Here is a 25,756-nt window from a genome sequence, read left to right on the forward strand (position 1 = left end):
ATGATAATTTAAAACTATCATAAAGTCTTTGGCGTCCATGTTATAAAATTGTGTTATGAAATTGAGAAAAAGACACTGCAAGTAGCCAATGAAGTGATCTCAAACTGGGAATCGAATTATCAACTACTTTTATACTTGTCCCATGGGGTTACTCTGGAAAGCATTGTTACTCAGCACTTTCCACCATTGACTGCACAAGAGAGAGCCGTTGCCACCATTAACTTTCTGACACACCTTCATTTGCTGTTTTGCCTAGACAGGCAGAGGCACTGGCTTCTTCTCAGGCCAACAGGAATACTGATTCATGACTCTTCTGATACGAGATTCTTAAATACCAGAGCACAGGGAAGCCTTTCTCCCCCGACGATAATTATGGTGCAATGTCCAGGGCTTAGTTCACTGCCACTGTAGTAAATACCCTGACTGCAATTATAAATCCAGCTATAGCAATAACCTTCTGCTGTGTTATATTCAATGGAAATGGAATCAAAGCCACATTAAATTAATTAGTCCTGTAGTTGTTCCCTCTCTGTTTGGAGAAGTAGCGATTTTCTGGAAAGAACTACTTAGATTAGAAGTATTTGGGTGCTTACAGTTCTCCTTTCTTGGACAAAAAAACCTACATCAGCTTTTTAAAGAGTTTGTGAGCTTTTAATAATTTAGTGAGGAGAACTCTCCTTACCTTGTTTACTTCTGACAGTTCTATTTCTGTTCCGTTGCAAGTTTACATCATGCACACTCAAAAACCACTGCCATTCCAAGTAATTTATAAAACAGAAAGTATTTGTGGAAGAATCCAATGCCAAAGAGGCATCTGTGTTCAGTATGTTCAGTGAGTTGGTTGCCAGTTGTTGTTGCCAGATGACAACAATATGAAATTAAGGCTAACTATTAGCATAGCTTGATATAGAACTAAATAAAGAAATTCCTGCTTTAGGTCACAGTATTATAGCATAAACCACTGTCTCAATGAAACGCCAGTTGTCATAGGGTGAAAGGTGGAGAGGAGAAACTGCTGCCAGATTACACGATAGCAGCAAGGCAACAGCAGGTCCTGCTACATAATTCCAAATGGGACTGTAAGAGGGACATTTTATTAAAGTCACCAGTATCTTCCAGGAACTTTTCTGGCACAATTAGGAAAGTCGCACAGATAACGTCCCAGGCCATCAGCTAGTGCAAACCAAAACAGCTTCACTCAAGTCAAAGAAGTAATACTGATTTATCCCAGCTGAGAATCTGAAGGGTTTTTTGTTAAAAAGAAACTTCAACTTGACAGCACAGCAAAACTCTATTATTCTGAAACATTCAGGATTTAGAAGTCAGCTTTTTCCCCAAAATCAAGTCATTGCTACTTTCTGGTCATTAGAGCTATTGAGGACCTTAGTCTGCTCTCACTGAACTCAACAGTGACATTCCCTGGGGAATGCAGTGAGACCAGATCAGACCACAGAACTAAAAATTTCACTTTTACTTTTAAAACTCTGATAGTAGAAGACTAGAGAAAGGCAAACTGAGTACAACATTTATGGCCCGTTGCTAGAGCCTTCAAGCAGCTCATACTCAGTTTGATGTAGGATGCTGGTTCAAGCTGCAATTCATTCATCTGAATAACTTTTTTATGAATGTTTTATTCCAGACCACAAAAGCATAAAATCTATTTTAAGTCTAAAAAAAATTTTAAAATAATATCTTACCCCTTCTTCTTGATTGCCTTCTCTAACATTTTCTCGTATGATACCTTTTCTTTATCATATTGTGCCACTATTTTGTCAATTTGTGTGCAGTGCAACTTCTGCATAGCGCTGTGCTCCTGGAAAACAGTAGGACCTTACAATTAGGTTGCTGGATTTTTAATGTTTAGTTTTCTTACAGTGTAAAAATACCAGTGTACGAACAGATAACTTTGACAATGGAATTTAATCTGGTTCAGCCATCTGGTATTAAAGGTTCCAGATATTCCACCATAAGTGCTAAAACATTTCTTCTTTGTTTGAAAAATGAAAATCTGCAGTGGACCTTAAAAACATGGTATACCTTAAAACAAAAGAATGATGGGAAAAAACTCCATCCTTTTGAATAAATGTCCATTTAAGTGCAATGTAAAAAATCAGATTTACAAGCTCAGATCACATCAAAGTTTCTGAATGCAGAGGAGAACAAAACTCAACCCGGTCCCCTCTTCCTCTACATATCTCATACTGAATACAGTGCTAGCCCCTTGGCCACTGCAAATCAAATAGCTCCAAGTCCAAACATTAGCTAAAAAATCAAATCATTAACAACTGACTTTCTGAGGATCTGGCCCGTGACCCCTAATGACAGCAGCAATCGTATCATTAAGAAATTCCACCTTGTTGCAGAGCATCTCCCTTTGCAAGCGATAGCAAGCTGTGCAATAAGACTTTCAACCACACATGCAGACTGCAAATAACCATTGCCCCTTGTCCCCCCCATCCCCCAAACAATACAGCACATGCCGATAAACTGGACATACAGGGCTACCTGCGGAGTATTACACCTCAATGCTAACCCGCTGTCACAACTATAGTTATGTGACTTACATTGGTGAAGTGGCAGAGGAGGTTATCTATGGAAGGGGAAGAAAAAACTGTTCCTATGATGAAAACATGAATCACTAATGCATGTTACACATTTGGGTCTAGCGTACAGACAGTTCCTTTCCATTACAAGACTGTACCAGAAACAACACACCGCACCGAGTGCTTACATGTAGACTTCATTACTGAACTTGACTTCGTATTCTCCTTTATCAGAACAGCTGCTCATAATGATCCAAATATTTAACTACCACAGAGAGCACTAAATATTGAATTCACATTACAACAGGAAAAATTGTTGTTTGTTAATTTACGTTGTTTTATTAATATCCAATTGCTCCACATTTTATCTAATCATGGCAAAAAGCCTTGCATTAATTAATATGGCCTCTTCCAGGACTTTGTTTTATAGCTCATTTTGCATTTATTCTATCCTCACTATTCTACTGCTCTTTGTTCTTATTTTCTATACACCTGTGTTTGCTTTATCATTGTTTCCTCCTCCAAAAATACTAAAGACTCTTACATTCACTTTTACCAAAACACTAATACAAATGTTGTGATGCTTTTAAAAATCTAGCCCTGGGCTATACCCGAGCACTCCAACATCTGCCAATCACTTCCCTGGGGAACGTGTACAGCTTCCAAGTTTTGTATTTAGAGAGGGGAACTGAATTTTCTGTTCTACAGAGGATTTAAAGGGAAACAAATGGACTCCATCAACATTAAAACACGCCAGCTTCACCAGGGAGTCTTTACACTGACTAACCAGGTAGGAAAAAATATGGACAGTGAAAAGAATGATGTAAGCTTGACAGCACCAGCCAGCCAGAGGTGAACTGACTGAGAGCATCTCTCAAACTACCCACTCTCCCCTAGACGAACAGAACAATACAATTCTTGCTGTAAAAGACTAAGCACAAACATTGCAAAGCATGAGACATCTGCTGACTCATGGGACACTCCTCCATAATCTGGGAGGGCACATCACGTAGAGCTAGAATCCCTGCTTCTCCCTCAAGACAACCGTGATGTAAGCCTTCTCTCTTTATCACAAATCCACTGTAATCTTTTGCAGACTCCCCTCTACTGCTATTTCCCGCTTACACAACTCTATCTTGTATCTGAAACAGATATATTGTGGACCATATCCCCCTCATTTCCTTCCCTGGTCCTTCTTCCCATCCAGTTCATGGAACGTGCATTTGTTTGTGCGCAATATAAACAGAGCTGGAATAGGAAGATGGGCTACTAACAACCTCCACATGCAAGGCACAAAGAGTACTAGGAGTCAACTCCCTACCAGAGGTCCCTTGAATTATATGACCTTCAACCCCTGGAACACTATTTAAAACGGGTTAGCTGATGTGAGTTTGATTTTCTTTCTATGCTCAAAGGAAAATTCATCACAGCTAGATGCTGCGTCCCAAACGTCTGTCAAGATTCTAAGAAATACGAGTGGTTTTGTAGCATCTTAAAACACCCTGAGTATATTTTGTTTTCAGATGCAAACGAAGTTTCAGGTGGTAACGTGTTCTAGATTGATTCAGAATATGTTTGCAGATAAAGGTCGTCTCAGCTACGTGTCTCATGATTTCCTCAAGTCCACTGAATTTGCAGTTTGAATTTGCACACCTTTTACATGAATATATTCACAAATTACATTTAATGATTATATTACAAACTGAAGCCACAGTTCAGGCAGGCTTCTGAGAGGCCACCTAACTGATATAAAAAGACTCAAATCACAGCAAGACTATCCATGGGAAAAAAGTAAAGAATCATATATAGTTCCATTAAGTTGGGGGAGAAAACACAGTTCAGTCTATTGAAGAGAAGAGGAAGTAAGTTCCTATGACACAAATTGTTATTCCTGCCTGGTATCTCTCCCTAAAGCAACACAAATGCTCCTGTGTACAACTGAAAACTGAAGTCTGGAGGATTCTCATTACAGAATACAAAAATGAGGAAATAAAGGAAAAGAAACTATCATTTCCAAATCGACAATCCATTTTGCAGAACTTTTATTAATCTAGAGTCCCATAGTCTTTTGTACTGTTGCTTTTGCATTATGAAATGGAGATTTTTTTTTTTAATGTTCTATTTTTACTATGCCTTATTTCAAACAGTACATATATTCAATGTCAATATAAATGTGCAGAAGATGAATTCTGGGATTTAAATTTTTGGCTGGTAGTTATGCAATTCTGGTTACTATGGCCATATTAAATTCCTTAAGGGGGCACTCGTGACTATCACTGTCTTGTCTGAAACCGCTAGAACTGTATACCACAATCATCTGTTGTGCTGTTGACTGTTAGAGAACATATCAAGATAATCCCTCACTATCCTTCCTCTTCTGTCTAACCCAAGAAGCACAAAAACTACGTGACATCCCTGCAAAATACTAAAATTCAGTAGGGGCCCACAGATGCAGGCTGCTAACAGATGAAATCAGTGACTGAGACTCTCATATATTCACATCTCCTTGCCTTTATAGCCCATCTACCTGTGATGCCACCCCAGATCATGTACCTAAACAGTACTCAAGATCTAACTTGATAAAAACCGATATAAACCAAGGGACATCATTCAGACACATCAGCCATTCCGCAGTTGCACAGTAATATTCATACTGGGAGATTAAAGTTACTTCAGGGAATGTAGGCAGGAAATACTTTATTTCAAAAGCTGCCCAGTGTAGGTGTTTTTATGAATGCATTGTTTAGAGAAAAACATTTCTGCAATATGCAGAAGCGGCTGGACATGTTATTTTAAAATCGCCAAAAGCACAGGTTACCAGACCTAAGATTCAAGAGAAAGTTATTCCTAACATGGAATATTTTTTAAATGGTGATCATTACATTAATTTGCCACTGTTTTTCAAGTCAAACAAAAGGAATACTACAGCATCAGAGGTCGACAGCTTGCAAAGTAAGTGCCGCTACAAAAGTATTCTGTTTTGCTTGTTGGCAGTCCTGTCTACCGGTGTCAAAAAGGTGCATTTCACATCCCTGAATTTTAAGCAGATCCATGAAGGATAGAATATCTTTGCTGCTTTCTGTACTTTTGAAGATCTTGCCGCTACTGCCTTACTGTCTCTTAAATAATAGCAGCATTGTAGATGATGTAAAAGAACACAATCCATACATGGGCCAACAGTTTCAAACTCCTCGCAGCAGCTGCTAATCTACTTTAAAGTGACAGAACATGACCACGATGAAATCTGTCACGCAGACAGAATCCCAGGGGCCTGGCCTTTCTGGTACCAGCTTCTCAGATCCCACTGACTCTTGTGGCACCTCAATAATCTCAGGCAGTAAGACAATGTTGACAGTAATTTCTTTACAAGCAACGTGTTTTCCAAATGCCCTTTGTGAATGTGAGGATTCTTGAGAAAGCTCACTCACTTCTTGACAGGGACACTTACTCATTTTTTCCTCTCCCTGTCCCAGCCTATAGGAGCAGCTTTGCTCACTATCCAACAGATGACAAAGAATTTGCCCTAGGTGATAACTACAAAGATTTACATATAATCCTTGCAACACGTTCCCCCTAAAAATATTGTATTTCTCATGGTATCATCAAAGAAATCTGTGTTGGCTTCCCACTCCTTGGCTTTTTCCCCCTCTTTTTAAAGAATTATGTCCCACGTTCTTTGTGAATCTGGCAAACCTACACTGTTTTCTCACGGTGACCTGTCTCATTCCAGATTCAGAATGCCCTGTTAGGTGAAACTAGTTCACAATGCAAGTAAATGGGCTGAGGTTTGAATCGTGTTCTCTGCTCACAAGAGCAGTCATCTGTTCTTCAGCAATCCCAACAGCAGCACAATGCTACCTCAGTCATACTCACACAGACTTACCTTTTCAGAGACTAAACCAGCCTGGAGAATATTCACTCTCCCCCCTTCAACTCTCTCTTCCTTCATAGCCAGGCCACAAACTAAGCAGAGGATTGGGTTCAAAAACTAGAGGCAACAGCTCTGTTGCAGAACTGAACGGGTTCTTCTGAAGTGGAGAAACCATACTTGCACACTGACTCTGAAACTAAACTTGCTGTGAAATATTGACACTCTCCAGTATTCACTTGTTTGTCCTGCCTTTAATTTCTACATGCTCTATTATTCCCTTACAATCCTTCAGGATTTCTTTAAAAGCATTGTCCTGTCTTTGCAGAGCTTTATACTTGTACCTTTTACATGATTCTCAATCATGAGTAAAATCTCAACTCTTAACTATTCATAGACTTTGTGAAATCCAAAATTCTGCATTTTTTTGCAAGCAGAAAAATGGGGAAATTTAATTTTATCAGTCACAGACTGTCTGCCTGGTAATGGTGATATTAAGAAGAGTGGCCTTCCTGCCAACCTAATGATCTCTATCCTACTTAGACTAGATGTCTTATTTTTCCGACACAAAAGTGAAAAAAGGAACAGTGAAGATTGTACCTCCACCTGCCCAAACATCGTTCTCTTAAAGAAACAGACTAATAACAACACCATCATAAAGAGAAGTCACAGTATGTGATGTGTCCCTGTGTGTATATGTATACTGGGTATTACAGTTGTAAGAAGCTATGCCATGTAGGAGAAACAAATTAGCAATGATATGCAGAGGGATGTCAGGAGAACTTTATTGTGCCTCTGGAGTCAAAGTGGCTGAAACACTGAACAGAAGTAAATAAAAAGAAAGATAGCATCAAAGAAATACACAGACAGAGTGTGTTACATCCTGAAAAGACTCACAGCAGTTAATTTTTGTATTAGTCTGGGAATGCGGTGTCTCTAATAGTCCCATACCCTGAGAAAACAGAGACTGACGTGTTTTCGTACAGAGCAACCAACCTCTGCCAGCCAGCATTTCAGTGGAGCTGCTAATACTTCTCTGGACTGAGTGGATGCTGTCAGTACAAGGGACACTTACTGCTGTTGTCTTCCTGTCCTCTGCCCAGGGCTACCAGATCAGCTCCTACACCGCTTAGATCAGAACTCCTTCCTCTCAACCTGCTCTCTCTTCCACACTTGCATGCATTCGTTTTCCATAACGCATTTTCCAAGGCCAACTTGAGATGGGAAAGGATTGGACTTTTCTTTCCTTAAACAACATGAACATTTCCCTTCTGTTTACTTATTCCTCCAGATCTCTGGAGTGTCTATGGTTAAATGAGAGCCAACCTATTTCAGGAACTTTTAAGTTCAGTTCGCTTAATACACAGGCTTCCTCAAGCTGATCATGGATAACTAACTGCATAGCTCTCCTGCTCCATCCCAGCTGATAAAATGCCTTAAAAACTTGTGATGAGTACACTAAGCACTTCCCTAAGATCATCTGTGAGCTAATATAGCCACACTTTTCTGCTCAGACTCTCCTCTCCAAATTGAAGAAGTTGCCCTTACTGGAGCCTTTAGCAAGGCATGCTTTAGACAGGCACTTTCTTGTTAGGACAGACTTACACTCTGTACTTAAGACCAGCGGGACACAGGCTGGCTCAGACCTAAAATAGCTGTGCTTGAGCTCATGCTGAAAGCCCTTCTGAGTGCAAAGCATTTTCAGATTGTGGCTGGCAATTTTTTTCTCAGATTAGAGGAAGCAAGTGCAAGCCTGAACAGATGGATCAATTTTTTAACATTAGCAAGCGCAGTCTTGGCTAAGATACCCTTACGCTACCGTGGGTCACATACATCAGGGACATAGATCGTTGAGTATGGCTGTTTTCTATGTAACCATGGTACCACTTTCATTTGCAAAAAGCTGCTATAGCAAACTGCTGGATGTCGTCCAATGAATGAGAAAGTACTGTTTAAAAAAAAGAAGCCCCCTAAAAGATCAACCCTTTGAAGGTCTAGAAACTGTCCATGCCCAGAAGTGTGGGTGACAGACATTTTTTCCAGAGCATGGGCTTTGCACACAACACTAAAATAGAGAAATCACTCATTTCTCTTCTGCATAGAGTCAGTAAGGAGTCTGAAATGTAACTATTTAATTTTTTTATGCTGCTTTTAATACTAAGAGCCCCACAAAAGTGCCAATGATTGAACGTAATTTCTTCATACTTCATTGTACAGACATAGAGTCCCACGCCCAAACAACAGTCATGAAAATAAACACAAAGACTGATATTAAAAATGCCCAGGCAACTACATTATGTCAGACCTGCAATCAAAGAGAGCATGGGAATAACTGCTCCAAAAGCCCAGAATGGATTTGTATGTATTGCCAAAATTCAGAACTTAAGATACTTTCTTCACTTGTTAGGCCTCTTTCTGTAACAAGAGTACTGGCTTTCTAATGATAAAGGGCAGGAGAAAACTGGCTGTGATTTTCTAATGTAAAGCGTATTTGTGACAGTGTTGTATGCATCTGGGACATCACTGCCAACAGTACCAAGCAAAAAGCTGACTATAAAGTGGTTAACATAGATATAAGCGAGGAGGAATAGGGCATTTCATTTTTCAGTTACATTCCACTTCTCTTTGGCCATTTTGCAGTTTCTCCAGTGCCTGTCTTCGATGCAGCACCCTCTCACATCGTTACTGCCTTTTTTTTTCCAAGCTGCCTGTCAATATGTCATGCAAGAGGGAGCTAGATAAAATCATTACCTGAAAAAGTGAGCTTTGGACGCTTATATGGGTCAAACAAATGTGCACCGAAACTCAGGGAGACATACAAAGGGTTGCTAAAGGGAAAATTTGCTCATTGGAGCATATTTCAGTACATTTAACACACATATGCCTTTCTTGGTGGTCCAACTACTGTTCCTTAGTTTCTCCCTACAATTTAATTAGGAGCTGTCTGTGCTAGTGAGTGCTGCAACTTTTTTTCAATTAGAGTGCATTGCTCAGAGAGCTCTTAATGATCATACCTTTGCATGTTTCTTCTTTAAGGCATTCAGCTCTTTCTGCTGTTTCTTTAAATGCTTTATATAAGCCTACAAAAAGAGAAGTTGGATCAATTTTTCTGTGGTCATATTGACTTTAACCAGATAAAATCCTGGCTACTTAAAACAAATAATTAGGAACACATCTCAAAAAGCTTGTGTCCATACTTACCTTCATTTGCTTTAAATCTTCTATCTTCACTTGAGGAATAAGGTCTATACCTAGGAAGGTATTGATACAGTTTATCTAAAACTTCATACATACTAGTATATCTCATACTTTTAAATTTGAGTTTTACCACAGAAACCTACATTTAAGTTTGCAATTAATTTTGTTTTTCATCACATAAAAAATAATCGCAAGGTTAAGGAGAAAATTATTCATCAAGATATAGCTAAGATACAGTTAATTTCCTTTTCAAATGCACTGCTCAATCAATTGCCTTGTGAAAAAAGAAATGAATCAATGAGTGTATTTTAATCTCTTACAGTTCTGGACTGAAGTGTCAAAACACAGTAATCTAAGAATTGAAAAAGCTCCGTTTCTGAAAACACAGCAAACCATTTATGTACGTTAAAATTGACGCTAACTTCAGAATTTTGGTCCATAGCTGGAGATTGCTCTGGAACCACTCATTTCAGTGGGGAGGCTTCTGGGGTAAGGTTCTACATGACTACATAAAGGGTTAACTGAGGTTAGATATACTTCTCCTCAGTTTAAAACACAAAAATCATAGGACTGAAAATTCACCTGCAGCCTGTATGTTAATGGAGGTAAAATCTATATTTTGCTTAATAACAGGCTATGAGAAAAGGAGCAACAGTACACTCCAAGAATAAAGGAGAGTTAAAAATGGAGGAGAAACACAAAATCACAAGAAGTGAAAATTCTAATGAAAATTCAATACAACAAGCAAATCTATAATACAAGACTAACAGTACTATTTAGATGAATGGAAATATATTTTGATCACCTTAACTGCAATGCAAACAAAAATCAATCTCATTTCATGTTTATGCTTTAATAAACATTTTGTGACATATTATGATTTTTTTGTTTTTAAACTACTAAGCACATCCTACATGTAATCATTAATAAAAATGTCAATACAATGCCATGAGAGTTGTAATGCATAGGTTTTTTCTGAGTTTTTTTTAACAGAAATGTTCACCTGTACATAAATACACTGCAAACATATTTAGTTAACTGCTCTTAATAATGTCTGTGGACTATAAGATTCCCCCTGCCTTGAAAAGGACTTTCTGCCTTTTAACATGAATTCAACTGGAAAAATATTCAGATGCTGTAAAAGAGAAAAAAAAGGGGGGGGGGGAAGGTAGGCAATCTCCTTAGGGAACACGAATTTTTTATTTTCTTAGAAGCATACGATTCTGCTCAATTCTATGGTATTAACATTAGTCTAGTAAATGAGACTGGAACAGATTTAGGCACAGATAGAGGCTGAAGTTTTCAAAAACACAAATCACTTAACTATTACTAAAACTCAGAAAACAAAAAAAACCAACATTCTTGTGCATCTCGCTGGATATGTAATTTCTAATAGCAAGGTGAGTTGTATATTTTAACAAGGGTAGAATTATTCAGACCTTGAAAGATCATAGAGGTAAGTAATACAAAATAAGGATCGTTACATGGGATATAAACATGAACAGTGTTATTTTAACATGCGAGATATGGATAAAAATGGTTGCAGACAAGAATGTTTAAGTACTGAAATCTCAGTTTAAGACAAGGGCTGCATCAGGCGTGCTGTGTTCTAAACAAACTTCCTCAGGATTTTATTTTAAAATGCAGACTCATTTACGTTTTCACCAGGTCTGACTCCACGGCAACCAGGAATTAGTTGCCATCCCCAGCAAATTTCATGCTTAATTAATGCACAATAAAACTAATACTTGTGCATCTTGATGATGATACATGAAATAAGGAAACACCTCACTGCATAAAATAATCTAGGTTTTACACCAGGGAAGAACTTTTGAAAGGGTTCAAGTGCCAGAGACGACCTGTTTTATTGCCAGAAGTTACCCCAGAGAAGCGGCATCTCGTTTCTCAAGAGATCCCTTCACATGTGTGTATTCAGCCATGTCTGCTTAAGTTTAAGAACAAGAGCAGTCAGTACTCCTTTTCACTCCTATCAACCCCTTTGGGCCAAGGTGGATGAAAGAGAGTGAACCAGATTCTAATTCTTGGGGCCCATTAACAGAAATATTCATTGTGTTTCATTCAGCTGTACAAATTTGTTTTCTCACTTAATCTTCATTACCTGTGATGATATGTGAGAAACAAATAATCCCATTTGACTCTCTAAGATGATTTTGTACAGTGAACAGTGAATAGTGAGGAAAAAAATACCTATTCACTTATAAATGGGCACATTTATTATGGATTCTTTTTTTTTTTTTTTAACAATAAACATGCCATTTCCATAATCACTATTCAGAGTAAAGCCACACACTGAAAACATTTCTAATTGTTGGGAAATCTCTACAGAATCCAATGAATTCTAAATACCTTTAGTTACTTAAATCTGCAACTCTGCCAAGGGATTTGTGGGGGGAGAAAAAAAAAAGCAGAAGAGTTTCTGTGGAGTATACCAGAAAATAGTCATTCCTATTGGCGTTCCTCCAGTAGATCTTTAGTAAACTTCTCCCAGAGTCATGCAGGTTACTACTATTGGCAGGAGGAATACAGCCACACAAAGAGGTCACTTAGTAAAATAAAGCTGTATTGGCTTTATACAGCCATTTTAGTAATACACAAAATCTATTTGCAATTAGACAAAGTCCACTCTCAATGGCAAAAGAAGTTACTTTCTAAAAGGGCAAGAATGAATAGAACTGCAAAGCCAAAACTGAGTAATGAGTACTCCTCTGTGACTTTCTGAATCACTTCAGAACTGAGGGAGTGGCATGTGATTTTTGTCTACCTTTCTTAGCGTCGGTCCCAGATCCAAAGCCTGCGGTGGTACTTGGTCGAAGTTCAGAGCTACTCTGAGGCGTTACATTGGCTTTGGCATTATTGGCTTTTCCTTTTCTGTCATTCTTTGAAGTGTCATTTGGTACGTCGACTATATCACTCTGAAAGAAACGTTCACATCATAATAAATTAATTGTTGTTTTACCCGTAGTATAAAAGTTGGGGTATGGGAAATTTCTGAGCTTGCTTACTTTAAACATAATTAAGAAAATTGCAACATACTTTCAAACAACACTATACTCAGTAAAGTATTTGTAACCTATTTTAAATGGCTACCTACTAAAATATGGCTCCTTTCTCATTTCTTAAAATTTCTACTTCTAAGGGATGCGCTAGTATGATCCGTGAAAAGTCAGTTAGCAAATGGTATTTCAGTACCCATTAACTAACATAAGCCAATGTATTTCAGAGCAGGACAAAGAGGCTTACATCGAAAATGAGAAGTGGTAAGGTAAATGAATCGACTGGAGAAGGGCCAGTTCACTTTTAAAAAAGCACATAGCAGGAACATAAACGGGCTGTGTTTGTCATGAAGTTCTACTTACAGTTTCGATACCCATAGCTCTCATTTGGTCTGCTCTTTTCTCTGTGATAGACAAAAATTTCTTTGGATCTGATAAAGCATCCACAATATCTGTAAGAATAGAATAATAAACTTTTTAGGATCTTCAGAGGAATTTGGAAATTAATCTTTTACAAGAGCTTTATTCCACCCCTGTTGATATGAGCCACGGTTTGCAACAGTAGTCCAACTTGCTATAGTGAACTTGGCAGGACTGAAAGCGCTCATCGCCACAGCGCTCAAACATACTAGCAACATGAATCAGTTTATAATGCACCAATCCTGGTACCTGACTCCTGGTACCTGACTCCATCAGACCGAAGTTACCCTAACTTACTCCCAGCTGATGACAATAGAATTTGAGACCAGAATGGGATCTCCTGAGCCACAAAGCACTAACAACTTTGTCTCTTGGTTATTCGAGGAGGTGCTGACTGACTTGGGACTGCAGGGAATTGTAGAAAATGCCGTTATATTTCCTAGCTAAATAGCAGTTTCAGATGGGTGGTTAAAGCAATCGGGGAAATCTGTTCTCACTCACTTCTGTGATGCTCCATGTCTGGAACATGACAGGCTGCGAAATGGCTTTTCTATGAACCGTAATGACCAATATTTGAATCTTGCACATGACACAGTACCACTAGTGGTATCATAGCACCACCCAGCACCGGATACCGTATAGATTATTGAACCTGTTTTCCATATGCAGTGATAAATGTGGAGGCATAGGTTTACAGGAAGACAAAGACACATGAATCTTCACCCGCGTATTCATTAATCCCTTTCCATGCTGAATTTCAACAGTCAAAGAATTCACAAATGGCAAAGGAGGCCCTCCACAGCAAGAAATTATTTTACACATTAAACTGATTCAGCACCTACAATAATAAGGCATTCAGAGACCACAGCAGTGATCTGTTTTGATGATCCCTCTGAAACTTTTACTTCAGTATTATGGAGAAAAGGGTCACTGGTCTCAGTTAATAAACCTTCCTTGTCAGAGCAGTAATTTAAGAAAGGAAGTTTGAACGCTGCTGCCCGACTGACTCATCATTCACTAGAAAATATTGTCATTTAATTAACTCAGGGTTTTTGTCACAACCGCTAGGAGGACCACGGACAGTGCTTCACTTGTAAGGAAGCTGTTTCTTTTCAGAATGCTGCAAAGCCCTATTTTTGGCTGCTTATGAGTAAGAGATAAATGCTTTTGTACCCTTATATTCTAGATGGTCTCACTAGCATAATAGGCCATTATTTCTGCAATGACAGTTCTGACACTCACGGTTTTCATCATCATTTGAATTTTGCCCATGTTTCATGTCATCTCTTCAGCCATTTTCCAAGTTAGCTTACAACGATGCAAGACAGAGAAGCTGGTCCACTGACCAGGTCTGTAAAAATATCCAACCCATCAAAAGCTTTGGGAAGAAACTTGCTACCCCTTCTTGTGCAAACTAGGGGCTGGACTATATCATCGCCCTTCCAACCAAAGTTGTTCTATGAAATGTTCCTCTGAAGTCACCAGATGTATTTCTCAAGCAAAAAAAAGCACAAACATGGCTTCCCTTCCAACAGAAGTTGTATTAAATACATAGCATTACCCTTGATAGCTCTGTTTATCTACACAAATAGGTTGTCTCCAATAACTGTCATGACGCAACATTGTCTTCTGAAACTTCATACATACAAAAATCATGTAGAATTTATTTTCAGCCATAACAATGGCCCTGTAGCTCAGCACCGACTGTTTCCCCTTTCCCTAACTTAGTAAGCATGTCTTTTTGTCCTTGGCACGCACTCTTCAATGAAAATCCAGGACTACCCTGCTAACATGATGCGTCATTTGAAAATAGAACCTGATTATCACGAGCTTCAAGGTAAAATGACTAACGTGTTTGAGAGAGCAAGACCTTTGTAAATTGTATTACTAACCATACAAGCACATCACCAAAGGCTCAGCTTTTCTACAAGGGGGATGTGACTCATCACTGCTTCTCACATTGTCATTTGTCCTCTGCTTACGTTTTTCTTTCTCCCCAGTGAGGTAAAGTGGGGGTGGGGAACAGCATTTTGTAAAAGAATTGCAATTAAATATAAAACGAGGAAAATCACTGGAAGAGTACATTACAGAGGACTCTAACCACTAACCTAAGTGGCCATGCTTACTTACGTACAGACTTCTATTATAGAAGTTTCTCTTTGGAGAATGCTACTTCATTTGCATTAATTTGCACCAGTATTGTGTTTTATTGGGAACAGAGTAGCTGATGCAAATAAACCACAAGAAATTACTAAGTTATATGAAAAATAAAATTATGCAACTTTTAAAGCCTACAGTGCATTACCCATTCTCGTTATTATTCAGTGCAAGTTTTTAAATCTTATTCATACAGGTTAAAAAAAAGAAATAAAAAAGAAAGTAGGCAGCTATTGAACTGAGCTATACCTTCCTACAGGTTTGCTAAAACAACCATGGAGATCCTAATGATAGCTCATAAAACAATGAGAGGTTCACTGCAGATGATAAGTAATTAAAAAACACATGCCAACTGAATACTAATGATTCCACCCGAGCGTCAAAAGTTATTTCCCAGTTGTTCGTCATGCTGTTGTTCTGTATCGATGAGAAAAATACGAGACACATCATAGAACCATAGAATGGTTTGGGTTGGAAGGGACCTTAAAGATCACCTAGTTCCAACCCCCCTGCCATGGGCAGGGACACCTTCCACTAGACCAGGTTGCTCAAAGCCCCATCCAACCTGGCCTTGAACACTTCCAGGGATGGGGCATCCACAACTTCTCTGGGCAACATGTTCCAGTGCCTCACCACCCTCAGAGTGAAGAATTTCTTCCTTATAGCTAATCTAAATGTACCCTCTTTCAGCTTAAAGCCATTATCCCTTCTCCTACCACTACATGCCCTTGTAAAAAGTCCCTCTCCAGCTTTCTTGGAGGTCCCCTTCAGGTACTGGAAGGCTGCTAGGAGGTGTCCCCGGAGCCTTCTCTTCTCCAGGCAGAACAACCCCAACTCTCTCAGCCTGTCTTCATAGGAGAGGTGCTCCTGATCATCAAAACTATCTGGGAAGGGAGAGGAGAACTAATAACTGAACTCATTTAATTCATGTTAATATGGAGTCTATTTTTCCCAACACTGACAGTAAGCTATGACAACCAGTTCTCTCATCCTAGTAGCATTTTACTGTAACGATACTGTTACTTAGGGGTAGTAATGTTTTTCTATGTCCTCATCTCTACCAGATAAACCATCTGTAGAAACGCTGACAATGTAGTAGATCAACCAGTACTGAACTGCACACAATTTGCAATTTCTGAACTGGTGTTCAAATTCTCTTTGAAAAACAAGTCTTTCACTTCTGAATTCGTATAATGCAGTTTGAAAAAGAAAATAGAAAATATTTTCTCCCTATGTAACCAGCACACTCGTCAGCTTGAGCCACATCAAACTCTGCTAAGTCTAAATTCTACTCCTAGAAAAAGTGTGGTATCATTCAGAAAAACATCAATCCCAAATCAGAAGCATGTCCCTAGTTTAGAAAATATTTTAACTGAGTCACTTACTGTTGAAAGAATTAAAGCATATGCTTAAATGCGTCCCTTAGATTCGTGGTTCAATTACTGCCTCGAGAATCTCAAGCTTAAGCAGAAGCTTACATTTGTCTTGAGACAAAGCCCCTGAAGTTAAATACTGTAGATTAAATATGGTGCCTATAAAGGCATGGTAGTGCTCCAAGACCTGTGGCAAAACTCCAGCTGACTTGTCAGCAACCAGGATTTCACATATGAACAACACAAACACTTCTGTAAATGCTTAACTTCTTCCATGAAATACTGTTACCGAAGCCTAGGCCTGTGCATTGCTTTTAAAGCCTGGATAAATACCAGAAACATAGACTTGAAGACACACTATCTAATATTTAGGGAAGCCTTTCCTTTCTCCAGTTTGCACTATGGAAACGACGCTCAGAGGAGTGGCAGTAATTCTTTGCATAGACAGCAGGTTTGAAATAATTTTCGCGAAGAGCAAAACATCATTTTTATCACTAACGTTTCACCAATCAACTCTAAGCTGAACGTCATTTTGCTGCAGAGTCAGAGCACTAACATTTAGTGCTCTAAAAATTCCTATTTTACAGTTTTAAATGGTTTACATATTGTCTAATGTACAAGTGAATTTCATCTGCAGTGAAGAAAACATTTCCCAGAGGTAACAACCTCACGGTGAACTTACCCATTACACTGATTTAAGTGGTGTAATGATTATTCTCAGCTATTTGTTCCTGTCCACATGGGGCAATTTGCCACCTCTCAGTATAAAGGACCATGGCCCTGCCAACCTGATCATGGAAATGGCTCACACTAAAAATTACTTTCCTGAAAAACCAAAAATAATTAAACCACACTAAAACCATGTAAAATTGGGAGAGAAAAATGCAGAAAAGTTTTGGATGCTAAGTTATTTCACTGTTCATTTTTAACAATATGCCAATATTCTCAAGAATATAAAAGTGGTTTTGTTTGAAAAAACACACGTCTAGATTCTACACCAATTGTTTATACCTATAGGCCAAACAATATAGCTAAAGTACATGTTAACCTTACAAATATTTATGTCAGAAAAAATGTAATTAAAAAAAAAAATCAAAAGAATCTTCCTAAAATGTCAATGGAGAAAAATCAAATTGAGCTAACTAGTATTAGCTTATTTTCCATATTATTTTGTCACTTAACAGATACATCTCATTTCATTAACACTGAGGCAGGCACTTGATCTGAAAGCTGATTTCTTAACTGACTATGCAGGGTTTCCAAGCAGTTAAAATACTAAATCTTTCCAATCCTCCAGCATTGCGTGTCTGCTTCCGGCTGGCATACCGACACCGCAATACTTCAGTACTTTCACGCCAACACTCAAGATCTACAGTATACTGAGACACAGGTTTATCTCACCTCCAAAACCATCAGGCACATATGTTTTAAGCACAATGTTGCAGAAAACCGTTGGAAGAGAGAGTGGTTTGTTGCCCTCATTCCGAAGGGAAATGTGTCTGTAACCTGCTTGCAGACCATCCAGAGGCAGGATCCTCTGACCAATCAGCTTATTATTGTCATCATACACTGCTATTCTCAGGACAGCAAGATCAGGGAGAATAACCTGGAAAGCCATAAAATGAAGAAATTCAATGACTCTAATACAGTAGCAACCTCCCCGCCTCCCATGTTTGAACCATTCACTTCATATGCCAGAAACAGACTATCATCACTGTAAGATAACATCATGCCCTGCAAACTGCACACTTTCAGATGAACCTTTCCTAGAAAAGCTTTTTTTCACCCTAAATAATGGGTAGATTTCAGAATATGCAAATCCTGCAGCTTACAGTTACACTAGCTAAATATTTTGCATATTTATTTTCCATTACTGAAGACTGGTGACATCAATAAGGCAGGTAAATATTACCTGGGAAATGACAGATACAGTGGCAATCAAAGGGCAGATAGTGCTGAATCAGTAGGAACTATGGCAGAAAAATGGGATTTGGGATGTATCCAAAAGGGCGGTGAAGAACAGAAAGAGTGCAAGCACAAGCTGATGGGGATGCATGCTGAACTATGGGTTCTGCAAAGGGGAGAAGCAGACAGAGGAGGGCAGGACAGGGTGACAGACCTGCTGAAATGGCATGCTGCGAGCAGAAGTGGGTGTGCTGTACTCACGACACGAGGGGTACAAGGTATGCATGGTGGGCAGGGATGCTGCCAGCTAATCTGCATCTGTCAGCCCCCATCTGGACCAACCAAACCAGTAACAAAAAAAAATCCCCTGCCTTCCCTGGAACAAAGGTGCTGCCTCTGTGCACGGAGCCGTGAGGAACAGTCAGCCTAAGCAAGAGGTGCAGCCTCTCTGCCAGCTCAGAAAGGTCCACCCACTCCTTCTCTCCCTGGCTGTATTCATCGATGCTTATAGGACAAAGGAAAGACCTAAGTAAAACTGCATCTACTATCTCCTTTAGACTTTCCCCCTGCCACTTTCATTTTCAGTCTTAGAGGGCACAAAACAAAGTATGCTTTTGGTCTCTGAACCCACCTGAGCTATTCACAGATATGCTGCTCTACTTGATTACAACTTAACACTCACAGCACAGGTTACCACCAGCACTCACACCGTCCTCCCCCTTACACAACAGAGTGACAACACAGAACTTGGGTTAGAATGACTGAAGCTTTATTTTAATTAAAATAAAAACAAGAAAACATGACAGAAGAACAATCAAACACATTACCTGAGAGCAACTGTGTAGGATTAAACATCAACTCAAGGAGAACACTGTAACCCAAATAGGGCAGGTAAGATCTCTCCTTTACAGGCCACAGATCAGCACATCTTTTGTTACATGATGGGCTCAGCTATAGATTTGCCAGGGAGCAGGAGTGGGGACTAAGTAGTTTGTCATTCCCTCTCCGTTAATTTGTTCTATGGTATCCTGGTAGGCACTTCCACCCTCACAACATTTTAGCACTGTGCACCCCACACCTTCCATTTCCTTCAACTAGAGGAATTGTTCCTGCCATGTTTATGCCACTCATCTGCTTGGTCATCAATGTACGTCTTGATTACAATGCTAAGCCTCATATAATAAGTTCCTGAGATAAAGAAAAATAATCTCTTGGCTGTCTTACAGCATGAGTTATTCAAGAGAATGTGCGACTGTAATTGTTCATTGCAGAGTAGAGCAGAAAGTCCGAGGAATATTGACATCAGCCACTGTACCCGTGCCACGATACACAGGTACCCCCCTTTTAGACTAAAGCTGTGTGCACCCTGTGGTTTATGGGCCTTTTGATTTAAGAAATCAGAGAGCAGCAGATGCTGGCCATTTGGCCAGCAAGCCACGGGCAGCATGATTGCCTGTCATTGTACCTCAGCATCTTCCCTGTGCCTTCTCATATACAGAGAAGAGCGCTTGAAGTCACATTCATTCCAGAATATATTTGAGTCCAGAAAAACCTCTTGCATTAACTACATTTCTATTAAAAACTGGTTATACTGTTAAGAAAGCTGATTATGTGTGTAATATACCCAAGTGTGAAGTGTTATCACCACTCGGCAAAGTCTGTCACTTTGGAATAAAAGAGCAACAATTTTGCATGACAACAAAACAGGTGTAAGGAAAACAGACATTATCAAAGACGGCACTGCTAACACATGTAGTCTGGATGAAACTCCAGCTGACAGGAAAAAAAATATATATGTGTATCATATATATAAAGACTGAGAGATAAAAACTGAACACAGACGACTGATCTCTCTCTTTAAGTCCCCCATACCAAGAAAAAAAGGTTTGTTTTTCTTTTGTTATTAAAAAAAAATAAAGAAAAAGGTACATGATGCACATGGACTACTGAAGGAGGGAGCTGGCAACACATCTGAGGAACACAGCACCCTTCCAACTTTTCCATGTAATAACATTGACCTTAGCTTTGGATGCAGCATCTCACCTGCCCTCTGGGCTGAAGGAACAGTGCAAGATAGCAGCCACTGCCAGGGCAGGGAAGAAGAAATCTCCAGGGAATGATGGTGTCCACCAGCGGGGGCTCATTCTGAGCAGACTGCATACCTTGAACACAGGCATGGTCACGGAGGAGGTGGCTACCTCCAAGTGGGAGGAGGAAGCAAAGGGGAGGGAAAAGCCAAACAGAAACAAACAAACAAAAAAAAAATCATGTGACAGCTACAGAGGTTATCCATTAGAAAAATAAAACAAAGCAAAATTAAAAAAAAAAACCAACAAAACAAACAACCTCTTGAAAGCTTATTTCCGCTTTAGATTGTTTACTGTAGTAAACAGGAACCCTACAAACCCTTTTTCATGGGAGCAGTACTTATTCACGTGAGCAGACTGAAGCAGGGAGGGGTAGCTCAAAGTGAGCAAGGATGCTCGTGTGCAAAAGGGCTGGCAACCAGAAACTGTGCTTTCCAAATATCCTACCTTTCGAAATACAAATGATTCTTCATTGTAAACAGGGTTCAGACCATTGTTCATCACCATGCGTGTTCGAAATTCTTTACGTATCGTGTCCGTGGGTAAACCGTACATATCCACTTCTACATACGTACCAATTTTTTTGTCTGATAGGAACTGACCAGATATTACCTGCAACATAACAACAGAGCAGTAAGGAAAAGCAATACAAAGTACACAGCATTTTATGAATACTGGAAATACTGGTATTTTTTAATTGACAGCAGTCTGAAAAATGCTTTATACAGAACAGATATATTTATTTCATCATATGAAAATGGTGTATTTAGTGCTAAAATTGCACTTCTTTAGAAAAGCTTTTGTGATAAGACCTTAAATATATCCTTAATTTGAAATGATTGCGCTCATTGTGCTATGGTATTAACAGTTGTAAGTCAGTCAGCCCAATTAGCTGACGTCTCACAGATGCGTTCACTCTATTACTGAAAAACACTGAATGAAACAACCACATCAGGCACTGCTGTTCCGCAACTTTAAGCCTTCTGTTCGGAAGCAGTGTCATCTATTATCTCTTGACTACAAAGAGGTGAAAGGAAGCTACTGCTCTGCTTTCACTTAGGTAAAGGTTTTAAACTAATCACATGTCAGTCTAACTCCATATTCTGTGTCTGGGAAGAGTAGGATGCTTAAAAAGCAAACAAACAAAAAAGCCCCACAACTCCTCTATATTGTTATATATATACATGAAGATTTGTTGCAATTTTACTCCAAGTCAAGATTAATCTAGCCACAGCAGGTGATTACTCCAGGGAAAATTTTTATTCCATCAAGATGATCTACTACTTAAAAATACAGCTAATGTTTTCATTCTATGGTCAAGGAGGGAAGAAAAAAAAAAAGAAACACGATTTCACAGACCTAAGCTCATTTCGAGTCCTTTTCTTTTCATGATCTAACATTCTTCCAGGGAACAATCTGGATAACAAATCTGAAAAGTTATGTGGCTGAGGGGTACCATCACTGGCTTCGGTCCACTCAACTCCTTTATAAAAGAATTTATACAGAATTTTATACTAGTTTTAGTCACGCAAGAAGAGCAAGTGGCAAAATACGTGATCTAAAAAACCATCTCTAATGATACTTAGAACTTACGTTCTCACCACCAGATCCCACTTCCCTCTTGGAGGGATTGTACTGTCATTAACATTAAAGAAAAACAACATTAATAAAAAGTTTTTGTTCTTCTGGAGGTGCAAATGAAACTTAAACATCTAGAATGCACAATGAAGCCTTGGTCGGAGAGAGTTTGAAATTTCCATGCTGCACATAGAAAGTGATAAGTGAAAGCTTAAGCCTTTTGTTAAGCTGCACATGGGGTATTTGAGCAAAGAAGTGTGTCAAGTCACAAAACAGGTTTTATAATTGTCAGCCTCCTTCCGAAACGTGATACCTAACCATGCTTTAGCGCTACAGCAGAAGTTTTATGGACTTTGTTACTCATAGATAACTCCAAAGTAAGGACCTCCATCACATGAACCATTTTTCCCTACTTATTTTCAAAATATCCTGTCCATGCGTGCCCATATTCCTCCTTGCTTTATGGTGACAAGTGGTGTTTGTATAATTTCATACTGTCTACAGAAATGAACTTCACTCATTTATTCATTTGTGTGGGCTGATGTAACTCACAAACAGCACAAGGGGGTTTAAAATTCAGTGATAATGTGTAGTAACAAACCATTTCTAATTCTATCATGTTGCACTCAGACCAAGTAAACATAGATGTCTTAGCAATAAAAAAACAAAACAATGGAAACAATTTGATGAAATCCACACAATCCAAACACATTTTCTGTAGATATCCTATTTCTGTTGACATTTAAATGTGATTTTGGAGGCACTAAGATGACAGAAGTTTGTCTATTGCTGTTTTACCTGTACAGAACATGTTGCAGCAATTACACCATCTACAGGAGTTTCAGAGAAAGGGTCAAAAGTTCGATCTGGTCGTCGCATGAAATCTGGTTTTAGTAGATACCTTATTTGAAGAAAAAGAAGAAGAAAATTATTCTTGTGTGGAAATTAAAATTGTATTAAATACAAATAAAATGGATGTTCTAGCTTTAAACAATGAAGTCTCCTGCAGGACTGTAAAATACAGACTATCATTCTAGCTGCAAGTGTGAGGAAGTAAAAGGAAATATTGCGGTTGTCTAGAATACAGATAAATGTTAATCTTAATTTTGAATTACCAGCTACTGAGACGTGAAATCAACCCTGGATTTCAAGATGAAAACCAGTTTAATATAATCAAGGACATTTCAAAATAATTTAATAATACGTTTTAAAAATACAGCGAGTTATCATATAATAAAAAGTAGATGCTCGCATTTGTTTTAATTCTTTAACACTCTGGAAAAATAAAGAGGGCTTATTCAATTTGATTTTTTTAAAATGAAGCAGTTCCATAGAGTCAAGACTCATACAATAAATTTCAGCTTGAAGCTAATTTTTTCATCTCAGTTATAAAACCTTGGGGGAAACAGCTGATAATGTCAGTGCTGACAGATTGTTAATTATAGTAGCATGAAAGGTACTACCATAATAACACTTACAATACATCCCTGAGGACTATACACCGGATCAACATATCAATGAAGCCGATACGTGCTCTGATGAATCAAAACCCAAGGATTCTGCCATCAACATTAAATAGCAGTTGATCACAGAAATGCAGTGCTACACATGACAGGGGTTCTCTTCGACTGGTGGAAGAAAACGTGTAACTGGAGTTGTCTTGCCAATTCTGCAGCCCTGACAGACAACAGCTGCTAGATTATTTTTTATCCCCCCTTAGTCCCTCTAGTGAATCACTGGTACACAATGTTATAAAGGCCTTATAAAGGAATTCAGAAATAATTAAAAAACGCTGGAAAAATTCCACTAGAAAGAATGTCAATGCTTTCTCCCATTTTTTTTATAACATGGCTTCTGTTTAGAAAAGTAATATTCCTCATTTTTCTTACATTATAAATGTGTGTGATTTCATAATATTTTATTACTGTAAAGTAGGTTATGGGCAGAAGGGAACTACCAGAAACATCCTTAGCCTCTGCTTCCGGCCTGCTGAAATAAAAAATGCTGAAACTAGAGCGACTCAATCTTGTTTCACCAGCATGAAAACTGTAAATCAGAGAGAAAAGGAGTACAGACAGAAGGAAATGTAATTTTTTTTATATTCATTGCCCTGTGTGTTTTCTGTGACTGAAACAGCACCACATTTATAATGCATATCAAAATATTACCACTATACTACCATGTATTACCACTATATTACTGTAATATCAGAAGACTGACATAAGAATCAAGTAATTTAGTAGATAATGATGCCTGTCCTTTAGAGCATTTGGCAAGAGTGTGCTCTTTCACTAGGCTTGTGGGTCAAACAAGAAAGGAATCATACTCTGCCATAAAAAAAGCTTTGTTTTTCTTCCGTTTTTGTTATTCTGACTGAAATGACCAGAGACTGCACCTTTGTCAAAGCCAACAGCCTCTATCTGAAGAGTTCACAACTGAAATAAAGGCATGGAGTGGCAAAGGACTATGTTGCCCATTCTGCAGATGAGGAATGTCACCAAGCTTCATCTACTCAGATTTTCTTTCTGAATAAGATTTGCGTTAGTAAAAGAGTTGTTTCTTCCCAGGATGAGTTTGCAGATTTTAATGTGTTTCTGGACTGTCATTTCCTATAGTTCATTAAACTTCTCCTTTCTCTCGATGTTAATGATCAGCCTATCCTATTAAGGTATAAACTCAACATTTGAGCAAAATCTGTCAACATCACTTGAGCATCCTTTTTCATGCAAAAGTCATGAGCAAGAACTTGAGAGATGAAACACTCCAGTATTCTCTGTGAAATCTGTTCTCCGACTAAAGTACGCAGATTAAAAAAAAAGTTCCCTATGTATTAAGACTCAACCTGTCCAAAGAAATTTGGCAATTCTGTGAGCTGTGCAATGAATCTCCATTCTGTGGCATATCTTCAAAGAAAGATTGAGAACAGAAGCTGAAGATGTATTTAAGTAACTGTGTACGGTATTCACGATCATCATAATTTGCACACAAAGCCTCTTCTATCTCATCTTAATTATGCCCAGTTTTTAAAGAAGCATATTCATCAGAATACCTCCTTGCAGGAGATAATTCTCCCTGAATTCTGCTATTTTCTACTCTTCACCTAGCATCCCATTTTTCTTTTGTAACACATAATTAATAGCGACAAAATTTTATTAAAACCATAGTAAAGGATTCTGATACACAGTGACAACAATTTAAATCATATCACTCACCCGCATGATCCATTATATTCAAATTTTCCTTGATTCAACTGCATTGCTAAATCTGTCAAGAGAGAAAAAAATTACTCTTTCCTTCTGAATAATGCAGATCATGAACAATCCTTTTTAGAAAAGAAAATAAGACTGTTTGTCCAGAATAATCAGTTTAAATGAAGATTAAATTTAACGCATATAAACCACACGGATCTAAGAAATAAAAGGAAGCAATAGGAAAACTTCAGATTTCTTCACAGTAGTAACAGCTTTATCAACCAAGCTGAAGGCTACGCTCTGCTTAGAAAACAGTCAGTACCTGAATTCAAACACACCCGGTAGGCAGAGAAGAATCAGCCTGTGGTCACGTTAAGTGCCTGGGATGGGATTTCCAGCATCTAACTTTTGGTACCTACAGT

The 25,756-nt window shown here is 38.6% G+C and overlaps 1 protein-coding gene across 2 annotated transcripts in view; it reads right to left on the reverse strand.

The window, feature by feature from the left end:
- The window catches only part of PLCB4 (phospholipase C, beta 4), a 94,887-nt gene that overhangs the window by 22,773 nt on the left and 46,358 nt on the right, over positions 1-25,756 (reverse strand). For both annotated transcript variants that reach the window (XM_009319575.1, XM_009319576.1), the window contains exons 22-30: positions 25,356-25,407; positions 22,942-23,044; positions 21,013-21,177; positions 17,975-18,179; positions 12,987-13,075; positions 12,392-12,542; positions 9,613-9,662; positions 9,426-9,491; positions 1,698-1,813 (exon numbers count right to left, since the gene is read on the reverse strand). In XM_009319575.1, coding sequence (XP_009317850.1) covers positions 1,698-1,813; positions 9,426-9,491; positions 9,613-9,662; positions 12,392-12,542; positions 12,987-13,075; positions 17,975-18,179; positions 21,013-21,177; positions 22,942-23,044; positions 25,356-25,407 — 997 coding nt within the window. The remainder of the gene's footprint in view (positions 1-1,697; positions 1,814-9,425; positions 9,492-9,612; positions 9,663-12,391; positions 12,543-12,986; positions 13,076-17,974; positions 18,180-21,012; positions 21,178-22,941; positions 23,045-25,355; positions 25,408-25,756) is intronic.

Source organism: Pygoscelis adeliae, unplaced genomic scaffold (genome assembly GCF_000699105.1).
Source record: "Pygoscelis adeliae isolate BGI_AS28 unplaced genomic scaffold, ASM69910v1 Scaffold122, whole genome shotgun sequence".
Taxonomy (NCBI): domain Eukaryota; kingdom Metazoa; phylum Chordata; class Aves; order Sphenisciformes; family Spheniscidae; genus Pygoscelis; species Pygoscelis adeliae.